Here is a 21,957-nt window from a genome sequence, read left to right on the forward strand (position 1 = left end):
CATTTCTGGATGGGGGGGGTCAGTGCGTAGGTGGGGACAGGCCACTGAACTGGGCTATGGCAGAGCTAGAGTTAGCTAAGCAGTTCGTATCACTGGATCAACAACCGCAGAACCACCTCAGCAGGGTGGGAGGAGACAAAGTGACATTTGTCGCTGCCAAATAAGTGCTGAACGAATTCAAAGTGCAGCAAGTTTTGCAGTTGGATAATGTGCATTATGATGCACCCCTTGCATTGATGTTGCAATTTGAATTGATATTTTGAAATATTTAACTATTTGGAATAGTGCAGTCACGTTTGACACTAGCGTCACCTTTTTGTGTTGTCGGTTACACTCTCTTACTTCTATTTCGTCAGTAGAAATATTAAATAGTACTAACCAGTTATTGCATTTATTTAAAGTAATTCAACATCTTTAGTTAACTACCTGGTACTGAATGGTATTCACCGCTTATGTATCCCTAAAAAATGAAACTTAACAATAAATAAGTCATGCGGATAATGTTACTGTCAAATACACGCAGACTATGAAATTAAGAACAAGTTTGCTTGCCTTCTAGGTAAAAATGAATTCACAGAATGTATTTAAGTTTCATTGTGAAATGGTGGCTGGGCTATTCCATTTGAATTCACAAGATATTCAAACGACTGGAATAGTCACTTGTTTTAATCAAGTCTTTGTCTTCATGGAAATATTTAAGTATGTTATACATGTTTTTAGTTACATCTCACTTTGAGGTTTTTATTTGAGATGTGAAACAGCTTACACTGTATGTGCACAACCTATATACTGTGTTGGCTTTTTGCAAAGCCAGACAATGACATTGACTTCAGTCCATTTTTCTCTTATAGACGTTCTGTGCACATGACATTGAAATATTCATTGGACCTCAATGGTTGCTATCTTTTTGAGCATTCACTCGTTTAACCGTTTTCTGTACTAACTTCAGAGCATTAGATTTGTTTGTTAGCATTCTAGCTAGCAATATTACAGAAAATGACTGTTAATCAGACCATAATGTAGATTACTCAATGCGGTTTGCTTTACTCTTCATGCTAACCATAACCAATGGTCCCTTCATACCTCATCGTATTTGTTATAAATTAAAACAGATTTTCAAGGATATGATGACAAAATCCCTTTGTGAATCATTATGATAAGTTGGCATGGCATCATGCATGTTTGTTATCAATGACTACGTTATCTCGCTTTACTCACCTCTGTATCATCGGGTTTTTGGCACGAATGTGACTTCAAACTATTGTCATAGTGGGAAATTAATTGCGTTGTAGTGTAGAGCCATTGTGGTGGTGGTTGTAGTAGTAATAGAAGTTCATAGGAAAATAGAAAGTATGTATCATTGTGGAAAATGTGCATCTGTAGTTTGGGGGCTGAACAGAACTGCAGTCAACTATGCTGTGTACATACACAGACACATATTTAAATGTCTGGGGAAATTGTGGTCAGTGACAACCATTGGTGTAATCACAAGACTATTATATATGTATCATGCAGTGTTTCCCCTATGTTAATTTAATACGGCATAAGCCATGGCAAAATGTGTAGAATTGCAGGAAATTTGCGTTAAAACATACTTTTTTATTATTTTTTATCTCTGTGACCAAGAGGACGGCCTCAACATTTGGTCGGAGACCGTCCCATACCATCGCCTCCCCCTCCCAACTTTGGCACAACTGCGCAAAAAAAATCACAGGGGAAACACTGATCATGTATGTGCTTAGTTGGGTCTAAATCACACTGACCTGTTTGACCTCTGTGGCTTTGACAGCCCTGAGACGTACCAAGAATACACTGGTACCACTAAGCCTGCATTAATGCCAGGAGCGTCACTTCTGTTATCTGAAGAGCAGTGCTTACAAATATCTGTCAAACCATTCAGTAAAAATCAACTCCAACAATCCTTCCAATTGCATTTGGACGTACGGTTGTATCAGACGGCTTGATGTATTTGGACATGCTGTATGTTCCTCCCATCAGCGTCATCAAGGCAACATGTCTCCTCATAAAAGGCTGAGTCATTGCTCTCTGAATGTGGATTAATAATGCACACTTTTTTGTCTTGAAGGTGTGCAGACACCTTTTTACAGAGAACGTCAAAGTCCTCTGAGGACCTGGGTGAGAGTTGTCGGTGTGTTAGCCGCTAGGGGATGCTAATTTACCAACTTGTGGGATCACTCTGAACGTGGCTCAACGTACATCTTTACCATGACTTGACTCCCTATTGAGGAATTGGACTAATAATGTACGTTCTTTGTACATTTATTCAGTTATTCACCTCTTATTTGATGTGTTTGTTACTATTTTGTAGACCAATATAAACTGGTCTCTCGAGACATCTTAACACCAATTTTGGTGGGACCCTTTTTTAAAAATGTATAATCGCTATGTAACATTATACTATTGTTGATTTTTGGTGTTACTATTTCTTGGGAAAGCGCTATTGACATTTGAACAATCGTAAAGATTGGATACAAAACCCTTGCTGTAATGCATTGTAGAGACAGAATTTGTGGAAGGTTCAAAAGAATGTAATGGTTTGTTATTGCCATGCTTCATGGGTTAGGCTACTGCTTAAAGGGCAATTCTGCCACTTTTTTTTTTACCTCATTGATCATTACCAAACCAGTGTCTACATATGTGTAAACAGCACGTTTCTATGACCTGTGGTTAAAATGACAAAGGTCCTTTAAAAAATGCTTCTCTGGGACATCAGAGTAGGATTAAAAGTTTTTTTTATTTTTTTTATTTTTTTTACAACTACAAAATAAACATTGATTTTTAAAACCGGCAATGAGTTTATAGCCAAGGGAGGATATTTTCATGGTCCCTGTGTCACCGCGACTCGCATAGTGTTTGAAAATCACTTTTTAAAATGTAGCTTTTGATGTCATTCGGGTAGAATGTAACTTTAAAAAATAAAATGTAGAAATGCACCATTTACACATATGTTCACAATGGTATTGTGCTGGAGATAATGAAAAGGAGGTAGAAAAGTGGTGGAGTTTGTCCATTTAACATGCTGTGGTTTCTAAGAACTGCTTTCGATCCGAGGTATTAACCAGAAGGAACTGCCATTGCCCGCACTGGGAAAGTGAATTACCTCTTAAGTTAACTACTGTGGTTCAAAGCCCTGTCTGTTGCTCAATGATTTTTTTCATATTTAAGTGTTTGAAAAAAGGTGAACATTTTGCATCAGTGCAAATTAATATAATATTAAAGCTTAAACATGTATGTTTAAATATGTCCTTATAAATGTACGTTTTCATTTTGAAGTATACGCTTCTTTCGAAAAACAAATTGGTGGGAAAATGTATCCTTTTAATGTGTCTGAATGGGAATTCTCTTCACTCCATACCTTCACTGCTATCTTTTGAATACTGTCTGTTCTCAGTTGTTCTATTGTTGAGCGCACTGATTGAGGCTTAAGAAATGTGATGAGCTTTCCAGCAGGTTGACTATTTCAACGTTTAAGATGCAAACCTACAGGTTTGTCTATACAGTACATCAACTTCCCGCTGTTAATTAAACTCCAAGAGTCAGCATTTATATTAAATGGTCTCTACATATCAGCTGTGCAAAGATGAGTCAATCAGCTGATTGCCAATGCAGAGCCGAGGAACCGCTTATCCTTTGAGACAAAGGAGTTCAGTGCCAGAATCTACACTTGTAAAACGGCAACGCAAGTTAATATTTAAGATCCATTGATACCGGGAAACTCACCTGTTTGTTTACATAGCCATTTTGTGTCTTTCATACAATCCAAGAAAATAGTTTGGGCTGTCGTAGCATTGTCTGGTCTGTGTTTGATTAGAGGAAAGACGTGCCGTTTCCAAGGGGCTTTTATTTTTCCAACCCTTCTAGAAGGTTGTCCGTTTTTTGAAGTTGTGGAGAGAAGATCCCGGTAGTCTTTTTTTATTTTATGCTTCCTAATTTAAATTAAGTGTGTGTGTGTGTGTGTGATGATTGACTCGTATTGGGTAAACGCAGTAACATTTTGATAGTAGGATAGCCATACACCAAGACAACACGAGTAACTTAATTATTTTCCAAGAATGTTACTTTCTTGTCCAGGAAATGTCTTCAGTTATTCATTGAGTTTTTACTAAATACTGCGGAATGAATTACTTCTTTGGATTTAGTTGTCCTTATTAGCAAATCCTATCAGTGTTCCCCCTATATTCATTAAAGCGGTGGCCCACCTCTGCTTAATTGTTGCCACCGCTGCAAACAAGTAGCACAGGATCACTTAACTTTTAAGTGGATATGAAATGTACCATTAACCCACATTGTAACACCTCACACACTGACAGGCAATGGGTATTATTGGGAGTTGATTTCCATGTGAGCGGCCATGTCCCAATGGGAGAGACCGCTTTTCTTTTTCTTTTTCTCTTGTTCACGCTGAACACACTCATTGGTTTGGGAACTGTAATTGGGACATGTAATTGCTTTGGGAAATGTAATTGCTTTTGATTACTACGACCCAAGTTGTCTTGTAAGAATTTGCTTAATTAAGTGAAGGTACATGTTTAACTTCAACATGATGAAGACAATGTTTGTTTTTATATTCTACTCCCTTAAGGAATGTTTAGAATATTTTTCCAATGTGGATGTAGCTGTTATACCATTTCTCTTTTGTTAAAGAATTCACTGTGTGAAAATTGGATTGCATTTTTGTATAATACAATTGCTTTGGGGGGGGAAACTAACTGGAAGTTTGAAGTAAATGTAACTTATGTGCAACAGTGATTCTTTACTGGCAGGGACTGTAATTAAATAATATTGTGAAACTGATGCCTTTTTTAGCTGTCATTTGTATTTCTACAAACACACAACTAATGGGCAGCATTACCGCAAATATGGAAGAGGCAAGTGGGAGGGGGAAACCGTAAGGAACTTGTCTGTTGGCCCTGCATTAGTTTTTTGCGATTGCTTACACACTTGTTGTGGAATTTGTCTCATTGTGTTAACTCTACACACAAGCCAAATAAGAAGCAACACTTGGACATTAACATCTCACTTCTATGTCAAAATGAAACGGTTCCTCTCAAATGGAACCCTGTACAGCTGCTTCATCGTAAGTTGGTGTTGACCCAAGATGCAACAGTGTCGACATACTGACACGCTTGATATTATGGAATGTTGTGGGATCAGTAATGATTTACCCTCGTAGTTGATGTAGGCGGATGGTGTTGTTCGCCAACACTAGATTGACAATGGCCAGTTCCTGTTCATGGGTGAACAGATGTTGCCGGAGGTCGTCTGGCAGTTCTGTAGAAAATACAAGAATATGCAGTCATTGGTTAGGTTATTTTTTTACATACTAACATCAAAACTATATTGCATGTACTTCACAGCACAATATGTTTTTTTTGTTCACTGAGGATCATAGACCTAATATTGTAGGACTACATTGTATTGTACTGTGATGCAGAATGATGTGCAACAATTACATATGTACAGTCTAGTGTAGAAAGTTGAAGACATACCTGTTCTCCAGTCTAAATGTCCGTATTCTGGATGCTACCGTGTAGCGACTCAGGTTGGGCTGGACTCTGCCCAGCCTCCCTCATCGTCAGGCCGTGATTTATGACAACATCCGCCAACGTGGCCCTAATGTCTCCGGAAATATGTCTCCGGCTATTGCTCTCTTCCTCTCGCTCTCACTGCCTCTGTTTGCAAAGATCTCACCAAAGAGGTGGGCTTACCTGAGGTCTATTTGTAGTGCTAAGGCTCAGACTAATTGGTGTTCAATTACAGTATAAGTGTTTTTGTGTGTGGGTGTTGCCAATTTCAGGTATGTTTTTCATGTTTTCCCAATGTTTGCAAGAGATTTCATTCTTGAACGAAGTGTCGAATGTAAGAAACAGTGTTTTGCTTAATTGCAAACAAAGTGCAAAGCAGAAAATGTGTTTGTACTTTTGGTGCCTTTTTGTTTACGGCATGGTTACAAAAGTTAAGGTTTTGATGTTTTTGTCAAAGCATTCACTTCCAGTGTGTAAGCAATCGGCAAAAACTGTAAAGACCAAAATTGGTTAAAGACAATTGTAACGATTCCATGGCAGATGGTTTATGAACTGATACACAAAACGACACCGTATTCAAAACTTAGAATTTTTTAATTAAAATTATTATACAAAATTCTTGCAACCATACATACAGTGGGGAGAACAAGTATTTGATACACTGCCTATTTTGCAGGTTTTCCTACTTACAAAGCATGTAGAGGTCTGTAATTTTTATCATAGGTACACTTCAACTGTGAGAGGCGGAATCTAAAACAAAAATCCAGAAAATCACATTGTATGATTTAAGTAATTAATTAGCATTTTATTGCATGACATAAGTATTTGATCACCTACCAACCAGTAAGAATTCCAGCTCTCACAGACCTGTTAGATTTTCTAAGAGAAGCCCTCCTGTTCTGCACTCATTACCTGTATTAACTGCGCCTGTTTGAACTCGTTACCTGTAGAAAAGACACCTGTCCACACACTCAATCAAACAGACTTCAACCTCTCCACAATGGCCAATACCAGAAAGCTGTGTAAGGACATCAGGGATAAAATTGTAGACCTGCACAAGGATGGGATGGGCTACAGGACAATAGGCAAGCAGCTTGGTGAGAAGGCAACAACTGTTGGCACAATTATTAGAAAATGGAAGAAGTTCAAGATGGTCAATCACCCTCGGTCTGGGGCTCCATGCAAGATCTCACCTTGTGGGGCATCAATGATCATGAGGAAGGTGAGGGATAACCCCAGAACTACACGGCAGGACCTGGTCAATGACCTGAAGAGAGCTGGGACCACAGTCTCAAAGAAAACCATTAGTAACACACTGCGCCGTCATGGATTAAAATCCTGCAGCGCACGCAAGGTCCCCCTGCTCAAGCCAGTGCATGTCCAGGCCCGTCTGAAGTGTGCCAATGACCATCTGGATGATCCAGAGGAGGAATGGGAAAAGGTCATGTGGTCTGATGAGACAAAAATAGAGCTTTTTGGTCTAAACTCCACTTGCCGTGTTTGGAGGAAGCCAACCGTGAAGCATGGAGGTGGAAACATCCTTCTTTGGGGATGCTTTTCTGCAAAGGGGACAGGATGACTGCACCGTATTGAGGGGAGGATGGATGGGGCCATGTATCGCGAGATCTTGGCCAACAACCTCCTTCCCTCAGTAAGAGCATTGAAGATGGGTCGTGGCTGAGTCTTCCAGCATGACAACGACCCGAAACACACAGCCAGGGCAACTAAGAAGTGGCTCCGTAAGAAGCATCTCAAGGTCCTGGAGTAGCCTAGCCAGTCTCCAGACCTGAACCCAATAGAAAATCTTTGGAGGGAGCTGAAAGTCCGTATTGCCCAGTGACAGCCCCGAAACCTGAAGGATCTGGAGAAGGTCTGTAGGGAGGAGTGGGCCAAAATCCCTGCTGCAGTGTGTGCAAACCTGGTCAAGAACTACAGGAAACGTATGATCTCTAATTGCAAACAAAGGTTTCTGTACCAAATATTAATGATGTATCAAATACTTATGTCCTGCAATAAAATGCTAATTAATTACTTAAAAATCGTACAATATGATTTTCTGGATTTTTGTTTTAGATTCAGTCTCTCACAGTTGAAGTGTACCTATGATAAAAATTAGTAACCTCTTCATGCTTTGTATGTAGGAAACACTGCCAATTTCGCAGGTTATCAAATACTTGTTCTCCTCACTGTATATCAGCAAAAAAAGAAACGTCCCTTTTTCCCGACCCTGTCTTTCAAAGAATTTGTAAAAATCCATATAACTTCACAGATCTTCATTGTAAAGGGTTTAAAACACTGTTTCCCATGCTTGTTCAATGAACCATAAACAATTGATGAACATGCACCTGTGGAACGTTCGTTAACAGCTTACAGATGGTAGGCTGTTACGTTCCCCAGATTATGTGTTGTAGTTTGTGTATTTGCATGTGTTTATTTCAGGAAATGGCTTCCTGAAATCCCTCAAGCAGCTGATTGGTCGACTCCATGGCTAAGTGGAGAGCTGACCCCGCCCCCTCGTCAAGACACAGCTGTCTCCAATTACCCATTCCTTCTGAAGCTATATAAAAGCCAGTGTTCTGTTCAGGAGAGAGAGTTTTTCTGGGAGGTCATTGCAGAGATTTTGCTAGAGAGATTTGCAGGTAGGGATTGCTGAGAGAGATTTTGCTAGAGGTTGATTTTGCTGGGAGTTCATTGCTGGGAAGTGGTATGTTCTGTGAGTTTGTTGCTCAGATAGAGCTTATTTGATGTCCTTTGTTTCTTAGTTTGTTTGTGAAATTGTTTAATATTCTGTTTCATTTGTTCCCAGGGGAGGAGGGGAAGGCACCTTGGGAGTGCTTAGGCAAGAGTCCCGCGGGCATACATATACCTGTAGTATATTCATTGTCTATGCACAATAGGTAAGACCTGGGCGGACCACCCCCTGTATTTTGGTTAGTGCACCAGGTGGTGCTAAATTAGGTAAAAGTGGATAGGCAGGTAAGATAGGAGGGGGGAAGGAGGCATGAGAACTGCAGATGTGGCCAGGGCAATAAATTGCAATTTCCGTACTGGGAGACAGGACGGACAGCTGATCGTCCTCGCAGTGGCAAACAATGTGTTACAACACCTGCACAGGATCGGTACATCCGAACATCACACCTGCGGGACAGGGGCAGTTGTTGCCATCCTGTACGAGTTACACCAGGAACACACAATCCCTCCATCAGTGCTCAGACTGTCCACAATAGGCTGAGAGGGGCTGGACTGAGGGCTTCTAGGTCTGTTGTAAGGCAGGTTCTCACCAGACATCACTGGCAACAACGTCGCCTATGGGCACAAACCCACCGTCGCTGGACCAGACATGCCTGGCAAAATGTGATCTTCGCTGACGAGTCATGGTTTTATCTCACCAAGGGTGATGGTCAGATTCGCATTTATCGTCAAAGAAATGAGCGTTACACCGAGGCCTGTACTCTGGAGTGTGATTGATTTGGAGGTGGAAGGTCTGGGGCGGTGTGTCACAACATCATCGGACTGAGCTTGTTGTCATTGCAGGCAATCTCAACGCTGTGCGTTACAGGGAAGACATCCTCCTCCCTCATGTGGTACCCTTCCTGCAGGCTCATCCTGACATGACTCTCCAGCATGACAATGCCACCAGCCATACTGCTCGTTCTGTGCGTGATTTCCTGCAAGACAGGAATGTCAGTTCTGCCATGGCCAGCGAAGAGCCAGGATCTCAATTCCAGTCCATGAGGAGATGCAGCTGGTGGCTACACCAGATACTGAGTGTTACTTTTGATTTTGACCCCCACCCCTTTGTTCAGGGACACATTATTCAATTTCTGTTAGTCACATGTCTGAGTTGTTGAATCTTATTTTCATACATGTTAAGTTTGAAAATAAATGTAGTTGACAGCGAGAGGACATTTTTTTTGCTGAGTTTATATAGGGATAGAACCATTTCAGCAGATTTTGCTACGAAGAGACAGAATCATTAGATCATTTGTTTTGGTACTGTCCATATGTAGCTGGTTTTTGGTTGCAGGTTCAGGAATGGCTGAAGAATTACAACATTCACATGGAGCTAACTCTGCAGATAGCAGTGCTGGGTGATTTGAAAAGTAATAATATTTTACCAACTTTTTTTATCTTTAATTGACGATCTGTAGAAACTGAGAATAGAAAAGTTCAGAATTTTTGTGTAACGTCACAGCTGAAAAATGGAAATCTAAACTGGATGGTGTTAAGAGATAAGACGGGTTGGACTAAAAACAAGAACTGTCAAATGTACTGTGTCTGTAAAATGTATATACAGTAGGTTCAGAACTTTTGTGAAACAGCACAGTTAAAAAAATGTCAAATAGAAACTGTACAGTCTTCAGAGAATTACCTGGATTTCTGCATAAAATGTGATCGGATCTAAGTCACAACAACAGACAAACACGGTCTTGAACTAATAACACACATTATTGTATTTTTCTTGTCTATGTTGAATACAGCATTTAAACATTCACAATGTAGGTTGAAAAAAGTATGTGAACCCCGAGGCTAATCACTTCTCCAAAAGCTTATTGGAGTCAGGAGTCAGCTAACCTGGAGTCCAATCAATGAGACGAGATTGGAGGTGTTGGTTAAAGCTGCCCAGTAAAGAGTCCTGGCCTCAATCCGATTGAGATGCTATGACATGACCTCGAGAGCGGTTCACACCTGACATTCCAAGAATATTGCTGAACTGAAACAGTTTTGTAAAGAGGAATGGTCCAAAATTCCTCCTGACCATTGTGCTGTTCTGATCCCCAACTCCATAAAACGTTTGGTTGAGGTTATTGCTGCCAAAGGAGGGTCAACCAGTTATTAAATCCAAGGGTTCACATACTTTCCCCACCCTACACTGTGAATATTTACACAGTGTGTTCAATGAAGACATGAAAACGTATAATTGTGTGTGTTATTAGTTTAAGCAGACTGTATTGTTTTGACTTACATGAAGATCCGATCAAATTTTATGACCAATTTATGCAGAAATCCAGCTAATTCCAAAGGGTTCACATACTTTGTCTTGCAACTGTAGATGGGAGGGGTTGAGGGTAGTTGAAGGATGAAAAAAATAAAATAAGGAAAGACAACTATTGTAGAATACATTGTGTCCGTAAAATGTATATATACAGTGCATTCGGGAAAGTATACAGACCCCTTTTTCCACATTTTGTTACGTTACAGCCTTACTCTAAAATTGATTAAATAAAACATCAGTCTACACACAATACCCCATAATGAAAGCAAAAACAGGTTTTTATACATTTTTGCAAATGTATTAAAATGTAAAAACATCTTGTTTACATACACTACCGGTCAACAGTTTAAGAACACCTACTCATTCAAGGGGTTTTCTTTATTTTTACTATTTTCTACATTGCAGAATAATGAAGACATCAAAATAACACATATGGAATCATGTAGTAACCAAAAAAGTGTTAAATCAAAATATAATTCATATTTGAGATTCTTTGTGCAAAGCGGTCATCAAGGCAATCTTGGCATTCTCTCAACCAGCTTCATGAGGTAGTCACTTGGAATGCATTTCAATTAACAGGTGTGCCTTCTTAAAAGTTAATTTGTGGAATTTATTTCCTTCTTAACGCGTTTGGGCCAATCAGTTGAGTTGTGACAAGTTAGGTGTGTTACACAGAAGTAAGCCCTATTTGGTGAAAGACCAAGTCCATATTATGGCAAGAACAGCTCAAATAAGCAAAGAGAAATGACAGTCAGAAATGACATAATTACTTTAAGACATGTAGGTCAGTCAATATGGAACATTTCAAGAACTTTGAAAGGTTCTTCAATTGCAGTCACAAAAAACATCAAGCGCTGTGATGAAACTGACTCTCATGAGGACCGCCACTGGAAATGGAAGACCCAGAGTTACCTCTGCTGCAGAAGTTAAGTTCATTAGCGTTACCAGCCTCAGAAATTGCAGCCCAAATAAATGCTACACAGATTTTAACAGACACATCTCAACATCAACTGTTCAGAGGAGACTGTGTGAATCAGGCCTTCATGGTCGATTTGCTGCAAAGAAACCACTACTAAAATACACCAATAATAAGAAGAGACTTGCTTGTGCCAAGAAACACGAGCAATGGACATTAGACCGGTGAAAATGTGTCATTTGGTCTGGTGTCCAAATTTGAGATTTTTGGATCCAACCGCCGTGTCTTTGTGAGACGCGGTGTGGGTGAATGGATTTTCTCCGCCTGTGTATTTCCCACCGTAAAGCATGGAGGAGGTGTTATCGTGTGGGGGTGCTTTGCTGGTGACACTGTCAGTGATTTATTTAGAATTCAAGGTACACTTAACCAGCATGGCTACAACAGAATTCTGCAGAGATACGCCAAGCCATCTGGTTTGGGCTTAGTGGGACTATCATTTGTTTTTCAACAGGACAATGACCCTAAACCCACCTCCAGGCTGTGTAAGGGCTATTTTACCAAGAAGGAGAGTGATGGAGTGCTGCATCAGATGCCCTGGCCTCCACAATCCCCTGACCTCAACCAAATTAAGATGGTTTGGGATGAGTCAGACCGCAGAGTGAAGGAAAAGCAGCCAACAAGTGCTCAGCATATGTGGGAAATCCTTCAAGACTGTTGGAAAAGCATTCCAGGTGAAGCTGGTTGAGAGAATGCCAAGAGTGTGCAAAGCTGTCAGAGGCAAAGGGTGGCTACTTTGAAGAATCTCAAATCTAAAATATATTTTCATTTAACACTTTGGTTCCTACATGATTCCATACATGTTATTTCATAGTTTTGATATGTTCGCTATTATTCTGCAATGTAGAAAATAGTAAAAAATAAAGAAAAACCCTTGAATGAGTAGGTGTCCAAACTTTTGACTGGTACTGTGTATTTACAATGTTTTTAATGGGAGATTGGAAATGATGCAGACAATTACATTGATGGAAGCTACAATCTGCAATATTAAAGCTGATCTAAAAATAACAACGCAGACAGCTGTTAATGTGATGTAGAGCAACATCTTTCTCTTAGATGTACTAACTTTAAGCATCAGCTATCTGAGCAGCTTACCGATCGCTGCAGCTGTACACAGCCCATCTGTAAATAGCCCATCCAACTACCTACCTCATCCCCATATTGTTTTATTAACTTTTTTTGCACACCAGTATTTCTTCTTGCACATCTATCATCACAGTGTTAATTTGCTAGATTGTAATTACTTCGCTACTATTGGCCTATTTATTGCCTTACCTCCTTACTCCATTTGCACACGCTGTATATAGATTTTTCTATTGTGTTATTGACTGTACTTTTGTTTATTCCATGTGTAACTCTGTGTTGTTTTTTGTCGCACTGCTTTGCTTTTTCTTGGCCAGGTCGCAGTTGTAAATGAGAACTCATTCTCAACTGGCCTACCTGTTTAAATGAAAGGTGAAATAAATCAAAAATCCTTCTCATTATCAATATTGCACCATGTATGTGGTATTTCTGTACAATTGTACAAATGAGGCTGTACTTATTTATTCTTCACTGTGACCATTCTCTGTGTATTGGCATGATGCATTATTGTATTATTTCATATAAACAAATACTATTAAAGATGTGTTTAGAACATTGGATCAATCAACATGTGGGACCAACTCAACTGAATCGATCAATACTTCAAAGTCAAAACTTCAAAGTTTGAGCTGAGTAAATCTTCCTTTCTCCAGCCCCCCACTTGCGCTACAGGACACTGACCCCTATGAGGGACTCATGAGCTCAACTCGCCGCCGATACTTAGGTTCCACACACACAGTCATTTACAAGGAAAATAGACCTCAGGTAAGGCATTGTCAATTCATAATATTGTTACATAGGGTTTAGTTTGGTTGAAAGAGGCGATGCTATGTTCAAAGATGGCACGTATTTAGCAACAGGTATTTGTCAATGGGTCGCTGAATAAACAGACGGGTAAATTCAAAGCTTCTCAACAGAAAAGGTTGTTCTATTGTAAGTCTTCGCACTTAAAACATAATATTTTCTTTTAGCATTGTGTGGTTCCTAGTTGCTATTTTAATCCCTTTCATATCCAGTGGGATTCAAAGTTATTGACACCCTTGATAAAGATGATCAATAATGACTATTACATCATTCAAATATTGAGCTATGTTCTATCCTAAAATTATTGGCAAATTATTTTATACTGATACAATTGCGCCGGGAAAGATTGTGTGTCACAAGTAATACTTTTCTTTCTCTAAAAGCTAGGGGTCAAAATTGACACCCCTGAAGGTTCATATGAAGTAGTCAAAGGTTTTGTATTTGGTCCCATATTCCTAGCACGCAATGACTACATCAAGCTTGTGACTCTACAAACTTGTTGGATGCATTTGCAGTTCATTTTGGTTGTGTTTCTGATTATTTTGTGCCCAAAAGAAATGGTAAATAATGTATTTTCATTTTGAGGTCACTTTAATTGTACATAAGAATAGAATACGTTTATAAAAATGTGGATGCTACCATGATTAAGTATCATCCTGAATGAATCATGAATAATGAGTGAGAAAGTTACAGATTACCAATAACGAGAGGTTAGCATGTACAGTACTAGTATAAAATAATACCATTTCAAAAATGTTAGCATACAATATAGCTAAGTATTTAAATTATTTTATTGCTTATATTAATCAAGGGTGTCAATCATTTTGGACCCCACTGTACATACTTAGATGGCTACTCTTGAGTTATGAATTCCATTAAAGTAGAGGTTTTACTTGCATCCAATGTTTTTTTTTACAGGTGCTGAATAAAACGACTAACTACTTTAAAGAAAAAAAGGTGCTTCTAATAAGGTGATAACATAACATACCCTAAGCTTTATTCAAATATCACGTATTCGGACAGCAAACTGAGTGGAAAACTCTTTAAAATTATGAATTTCTCCATTGAGATAGCCCTGGTGTGTGCTTTATTTGTTGTGTTTCCCTACATTACAATGACCTCCCACTAGGCAAAGAGACAGTTGAACTTTGGAAGTTAATTTGAGTGGTGTTATGTTGGTTAGAATGTGTGCTGTAGTGGCATCTGGTGACTTAAAAAAGTAAGGGAGGTAGGTTGAAAGTTATTTTCAATATGTTCTAGTTAAGCCAATGGTTTGGCTTAATGTAGGACATCCTAAAAAAAATGAGGACATCCCTCTCCTCCCTGAAGGAGCCTCCTCTGGTTTGTACCAGTATTTCAAGGTAGCTTAAAACAATAGATGTGTATACAGTACCATACTGCAGCCTATACCAACGCTAGTCCTTGTGAGCTGCAGTGTCTGCTAGTTTCCCCTTCCCCCGGTGCTTCATTGATCCTTACATGCCATCAGTTGGACAGAGACAGCTGGTTTCCCAAATCTAAATTATCCTGTGACCAATGACCAAAGGGATTGAATAAGCCTCATATAACCTGACCCAGACCCCTCTCTCTCCCTCAGGATGAGGTTGTCCGAGTTTGTGTGGATTCTGGGGCTGCTCCTCGCCTTGCCATCAACCTCCCAGGCGTTCAAAGACTTCTGCCATGTCAAGCCCAAAGACGTGCCCCTGGAGCCCAAGTGTGTCTACCGCAGCCCCGAGGATGAAACCTTGACAGCGGATGCTAAACCAGAGAAAGTCCCTGAGAACACCAATCCCCGGGTTTGGGAGCTGTCCAAGGCGAACAGTCGCTTCGCCTTGTCCCTGTTCAAGCAGCTATCCCAGGGTAAACCCAGCGAGGCCAACATCTTCATGTCCCCTATCAGCATATCCACAGCCTTCGCCATGACCAAACTAGGCGCCTGCAACAACACGCTTAAACAGATTATGAACGTAAGAGGTCTGAAGCGAAATGTTGGTGTCTCGTGTGTTCGCACGTGGCAAGCTTTTGAACATTCACTTCTGCCAAAACACTACACAGTTAGTCACTCACCCTTTTAGATAACTTGAAATAGTCGAACCAGGTCTAGTGTCTTGACGTTGCCTAGGCTAGGTAGTGCTAGCCAATTAGCTTCAGGCGGCTGGTGTGCGACCGTGGAAAAATAGGCTATCCGATGTCAAACCCATCTCTGGGGCTAGTTAGGGACCATCAATAAATTACACAATGTAAATGGGACATTATTTTCATGTTGCACATCTTTTAGTTGTCTCATTAAATACTTTCAATATTTGTATATGAATTTTGACAATATATATAGTTGATTTGAGGTTTGTAAGTCATTGAAATTTGGAGCTATTGACCTTTTAAAATATTGTGTACAAATTTACCATGGGCATTACGATCGGGTCGTGTGCAGCTGCACTCCAAATGGATGATTATTTGGGTGCTTCCAGCTGTGGGCGGGATTGAGATAAACCCAACCCAAGGAAAACTGTTAAGGTACCCTTCATTCCATGACAATGATTTTTCCTATCATCTCGCAACTCTGTTTTGGACTAGACTGACTTTATGACAAAATTCTCCTTTTTATACTTTGTGGACACTAGAATAAATGTGTCGGACTCATATCATTGCCACATAGTCCGCTTTCAAAATGAGAAGTTGATTTTTAGGGGCAGTCGCTCTTTAAATGGTCTTGGTAACCTGCATTAAAAGGCCAAAATACAGTGTACGAAACATTAAGAACACCTTCCTAATATTTTGTTGCACCCCCTTTTGGCTGGATGTGCTTTGAGTGGTCGACCATTCATAATACAAACGGGAAACTGTTGTGTGAAAAACCCAGCAGTGTTGCAGTTCTTGACACACTCAAACCTGTGTGCCCGGCACCTACTGCCATACCCCGATCAAAGGCACTTAAATATTTTGTCTTGCCCATTCAGCCTCTGAATGGCACACATACAATCCATGTCTCAAGGCTTAAAAATCCGTATTTAACCTGTCTCCTCCCTTCACTGATTGAAGTGGATTTAACAAGTGACCTCAATAAGGGATCATAGCTTTCACCTGGTCAGTCTATGTCATGGAAAGAGCAAGTGTTCCTACACTCCGTGTATAAAACCATCAAGATTGAGGCTGTTGCTATACATTTACAATTACATGCATGACCCACTCAGCATTTCTTTCATACACATTAGGCAGGAGGAACTTAGAAATGTGGGTTTGATGTCAGTTAATATGTTGACTCAGTCTGTCTTGCTCTTCTTCAGTGATTTTTATTTATTTCTTTATTTATTTATTGCCACAACCAATAACAGCTCAGGCCTCCCAATGTCTGACCTCTGTCTCAATCTCAATTCAGGTGTTTGAGTTTGACACGATCAAAGAGAAGACGTCGGACCAAGTGCATTTCTTCTTCGCCAAGCTAAACTGTCGCCTGTACCGCAAGAAAGACAAGACGACAGAGCTGATCTCAGCCAACCGTCTTTTCGGAGAGAAGTCTCTGGCATTCAGTGAGAATTACCAGAATATCAGTGAGCTGGTGTATGGCGCCAAACTCATGCCACTCAATTTCAAGGTCATTCCCTCTTGCATTTTTCATAGCCTACTGCTTAATTTGGCCTTTTCACACATCACAAATTGCATGTGTTATTATGCACTCTTTAAGAACAATTACTGTGTGTACAAGAGTTAATTAAGTCACTTGTTACTATTATGGACCAGAGTTAAGTAATCAATTAGAGAAGTGGTTCCTAACTCCAGTCCTCGAGTACCCCCAACAACACACATTGTTGTTGTTGCCTCAGACAAATCTGATTCAACTCATTGAGGGCCTGATGATTAGTTGACAAGTTGAATCAGGTGTGCATGTCCAGTGGTACAATAAAAATGTGTACTGTTGGGGGTAGTCAAGGACCAGAGGTGGGAACAACTGAATTAGATGTACTGAGGTATTACTACATGTTATTTATCTGAAGTTACTGCAAAGTGTTGAGTAATTCAATTCCAGAGTTACCAAAGTAGCTCAAGGCATGTGACATGGTATAAGTGCAATTCTGTGAACATGGGTCTTTTAGGAGAAGCCAGAGCTGTCCCGGGTGACCATCAACGATTGGATCTCAAACAAGACGGAAAAAAGGATTCAGAACACTTTGCCGGAGGGATCACTGAACTCCAACACTGTGCTGGTCCTGGTCAACACCATCTATTTCAAGGTGTGTTGAGTATATTTTTCTCACACATTTTGTGTTCTGCACTGCCTATGGTGGACAGGCCAAAACAAGTCTCATTTTGGCCACCACCCAGGAACCCATTGCCTTTCATTGAACTGTCACCTTATTTTTTGCTGTCTCACAGGGTCAGTGGAAAAGCCAATTCGACAAAGACAAAGTCTTCAAGGCCGACTTCTACGTGAGTAAGTCCAAGACATGCCCAGTGTCCATGATGTACCAGGAGACCAAGTTTCGCTACGGCAGGTTCACTGAAGATAAGGTGCAGCTGCTGGAGCTGCCGTACCGCGGAGAGGGCATCACCATGGTGCTGATCCTACCACTGAAAGGAACACCCTTGTCTGAGGTGGGTCCTGGGTGCCTACTGTCGTCAGTTACACTGTTCACTGACAATTATATTGTACTCCCAAGGTTATTCATGAAACATTTAGATCATTTCAACTCATCCTCCATACCACCAATCACACTGAACATCTGCTGTTGTTGTAAGGTGGAGGAGAACCTGGACTTGAAGAAGCTGACTGGCTGGCTGGATAACATGAGGGAGACCGCGGTGTCGGTGCATCTGCCACGCTTCCGCATCGAAGACAGCTTCAGTCTGAAGGAGCAACTTCAGGCCATGGGGCTCGAGGACCTCTTCAGCCCCAGGGACGCCAGCCTCTCAGGCATCCTGGAAGACGAGGCAAATAATCTGTACATTTCAGATGCATTCCATAAAGCATTCATAGAGGTATGTACAGGATCCATAAGAATCATATGAAATCCATTAGGATCATCACTTAAAGTAGCTGGGGAAAAAACAACTTGCTTAACAGATCAAATGTGCATCAGGTGGGGCACTAGGCCTAATTGAACAATTAACAAGCATAAAATATAGTTGTTTAACTTCATTAAATCAATGATCATAAACTTTCAAAACTATTTTTAACAAAGAAAAAAATGTTGCAGGTGAATGAGGAAGGCAGTGAGGTGGTTGCTGCCACAGCTGTGGTGGCCATCGGCCGCTCCATCAACTTAAACCAGGAGGTGTTTATGGCCAACCGGCCCTTCCTCCTGCTCATCCGAGAGTCCACCATCAACACCATGGTGTTCACCGGCCGGGTGGCTGACCCCTGTGACCCCTGATCACACACACACACCAACCTCGGATTTGTCATTCATGTCATGTAACAGCCAATTTCTGATCTCTGTATCAATGTAAAATAAACCAAATCGGATGGACAGTGGACCACTTTTTTTTTTAAGAGTGAGTACTTTTTTATGTAAATCTGTCAAATGAGTAATTGATTAAGTATATGTAGATTGGTGAAAGGACCATCCTTAAAATGACACTTTTAAACAAACACTCAAAAGGTATACATACAGGTAGAGGTCAACCGATTAATCGGAATGGCCGATTAATTAGGGCCGATTTCAAGTTTTCATAACAATCGGAAATCGATCATTTTGGACGCAAATGTCATTTTTTTACACCTTTATTTAACTAGGCAAGTCAGTTAAGAACACATTCTTATTTTCAATGATGGCCTAGGAACGGTGGGTTAACTGCCTTGTTCAGGGACAGAACGACAGATTTTCACCTTGTCAGCACAGGGATTCAATCTTGCAACCTTACGGTTAACTAGTCCAATGCTCTAACCACCTGCCTCACGAGGAGTCCGCCTGTTACGCGAATGCAGTAAGAAGCCAAGGTAAGTTGCTAGCTAGCATTAAACTTAATCACAATCACTAGTTATAACTACACATGGTTAATATTACTAGTTTATCTAGCGTGTCCTGCGTTGCATATAATCGATGCAGTGCGCATTCGCGAAAAAGGACTGTCGTTGCTCCAACGTGTACCTAACCATAAACACCAATGCCTTTCTTAAAATCAATACACAGAAGTAATATATTTTTAACCTGCATATTTAGCTAAAAGAAATCCAGGTTAGCAGGCAATATTAACCAGGTGAAATTGTGTCACTTCACTTGCGTTCATTGCACGCAGAATCAGGGCATATGCAACAGTTTAGGCCGCCTGGCTCATTGCGAACTAATTTGCCAGAATCTTACGTAATTATGACATAACATTGAAGGTTGTGCAATGTAACAGGAATATTTAGACAGATGGATGCCACCCGTTAGATAAAATACGGAACGGTTCCGTATTTCACTGGAAGAATAAATGTTTTGTTTTCGAGATGATAGTTTCCAGACTTGACCATATTAATGAACTAAGGCTCGTATTTCTGTGTTAAGTCTATGATTTGATAGAGCAGTCTGACTGAGCGATGGTGGGCACCAGGCTCATAAGCATTCATTCAAACAGCACTTTCGTGCATTTTGCCAGCAGCTCTGCTGTATGAATTCAAGCCTATCAACTCCCGAGATTAGGCTGGTGTAACGATGTGATGTGAAATGGCTAGTAAATTAGCGGGGTGCGCGCTAATAGCGTTTCAAACGTCACTCGCTCTGAGACTTGGAGTAGTTGTTCCCCTTGCTCTGCATGGGTAACGCTGCTTCGAGGATGGCTGTTGTCGATGTGTTCCTGGTTCGAGCCCAGGTAGGAGCGAGGAGAGGGACGGAACCTATACCGTTACACTGGCAATACTAAAGTGTCTATAAGAACATCCAATAGTCAAAGGTATATGAAATATAAATGGTATAGAGAGAAATTGTCCTATAATTCCTATAACTGCAACCTGAAACTACTTACCTGGGAATATTGAAGACTCATGTTAAAATCGGTATCGGCGTTGAAAAATCATAATCGGTCGACCTCTACATACAGGTACACATCCATTCACACATGTACTCATCCTGTCACATGTACGCAAACTGCTAAATCTGACCTTACTAAAAATAAAACCAGCCAATCACAGTAACACTTAAAGTGCTTTATTTCCTTTGAAGAGAATGTACTTTAATAATGAAAATGATATAGTGGTTATTGTGAAGTAACCCTTTTTCACATTATCAAAAGCAATTAACAAATCAACCTTTGGCCTTGCAAATGACCCCAAGCAATAAACCAAACCCCCTTCATACCACCAACCCAAAGCATTACCCTTTACAGTATAATCAAGACATGTTTCTTGTTCAGGAACAGGACCATGCAAAAAATAAAATAAAAAGGGAACTTCACATATAACCTGCAAGATCTTGCAAGACCACAGCTGGTTTTGTACATTTCTTGACAGTGAAAATGTAAAATATCGTCATTTAATATATTCCATTTCCTTTGAGATATTCTTTGTTTATGAATATATTTTTTACGTCAAATAATATTTTGCCTTAAGTATTAAATATTTTTGCCAATTAATTACATAGCCTAATAATTAGTTGGAGTAAGCATTTTGCAGTCAAAATCATATTGGATATACTGCATGTATGCATTTGTGTATAGACATTTCACACAAGACAATTGTAAAAAAAATATTTAAAAAAACAATGAATCAAGACAATGGATCAGCAAGACCAAGACATAATAGCACAAAATGTAGAATATATTAAATGTCACCTAATAACATTATTTGGCATGTTTTGGAGCAAATATATTGATAAAGAAACTTTCCCAAGTTTGGCATTGAAAACCTATGACAAAGATGGCATGCATTGATGCTAAATAGGGCCTCAGCTTGACAATTCATTCAAGTAACTGAAATGTTTGGATTCCTGATTTTGACATCTTAACATTTTTAGCTAGATGTTGTTTTTCACAGTTGGATAGATGGGTCAAAACAGAACTTTCCAGAGCAGTACTTAAATCAACTATATTTGCATTATTGACACCCTCGCACTAGCTTAGTAAGAATCTTCACACGACATACCGAGGTAAGTGGAGACGACATAGATCTGTTTGCTGAAACTGGAGAGGCTACACGAGATGGCTTGTTCCTGTCATTGATCCACATTCAGCAGTAACAATACATATACAAGGGTTCAATAACCATATTTACACTGCAAATACACATGTCCTCTGCACAGTTAAAGCTTATTAAAAAAGTAACAAAAGCCATTTGAATTATAAGCAATAGACAAAGAAAACAGCATGACAATCAATCTTGGTCGAATCCCCAAAAAGGCCTGGGAGTACTATTCAAACTAAATTGAAATCCGGCAAACCTGGTACCTGCTGGGGAAAAAATCTTGTAAAACCAAACATTGAGTCTTGTTCTTTTTTCATATAGTAATTGTTTAAAAATCAAATCGTTTTTTAAAATTTTTTTTAACACATAATGCAGGAACACTTTCCTATCTGGATTCCAGGTTTTCCGGCATCAAGGTTTGTAACTGTAATGTAATCTCTAAGATGATTGAAATCTAATG

The 21,957-nt window shown here is 40.0% G+C and overlaps 1 protein-coding gene across 2 annotated transcripts; it reads left to right on the top strand.

Annotated features, from left to right (window-relative positions):
• Positions 1 to 13,244: 13,244 nt before the first annotated feature.
• serpinc1 (serpin peptidase inhibitor, clade C (antithrombin), member 1) lies at positions 13,245 to 18,869 on the top strand. Of its 2 annotated transcripts, XM_024421059.2 has the most exons (8): positions 13,245 to 13,363; positions 14,321 to 14,373; positions 15,000 to 15,369; positions 16,779 to 16,994; positions 17,494 to 17,631; positions 17,774 to 17,992; positions 18,137 to 18,376; positions 18,595 to 18,869. In XM_024421059.2, exons 1-8 carry the CDS (start codon positions 13,295 to 13,297, stop codon positions 18,769 to 18,771), a joined length of 1,482 nt encoding a protein of 493 aa, XP_024276827.1. In that variant the 5' UTR covers positions 13,245 to 13,294; the 3' UTR covers positions 18,772 to 18,869. The 2 variants fall into 2 exon arrangements, with proteins under 2 accessions (XP_024276827.1, XP_024276828.1); XM_024421060.2 differs by lacking the exon at positions 14,321 to 14,373 and having other exon boundaries at positions 13,275 to 13,363.
• The last annotated feature ends 3,088 nt before the right edge of the window (positions 18,870 to 21,957 follow it).

This window comes from Oncorhynchus tshawytscha, linkage group LG05 (genome assembly GCF_018296145.1).
Source record: "Oncorhynchus tshawytscha isolate Ot180627B linkage group LG05, Otsh_v2.0, whole genome shotgun sequence".
Lineage (NCBI taxonomy): Eukaryota > Metazoa > Chordata > Actinopteri > Salmoniformes > Salmonidae > Oncorhynchus > Oncorhynchus tshawytscha.

Bases quoted from the DNA above. Each gene is read 5' to 3' on its own strand.
- serpinc1 (XM_024421059.2), top strand. From the start codon at position 13,295: ATGAGCTCAACTCGCCGCCGATACTTAGGTTCCACACACACAGTCATT. The intron at 16,995-17,493 runs GTCATTCCCTCT...TGGGTCTTTTAG, and splicing joins TCATGCCACTCAATTTCAAG to GAGAAGCCAGAGCTGTCCCG. The intron at 17,993-18,136 runs GTGGGTCCTGGG...TGTTGTTGTAAG, and splicing joins AAGGAACACCCTTGTCTGAG to GTGGAGGAGAACCTGGACTT.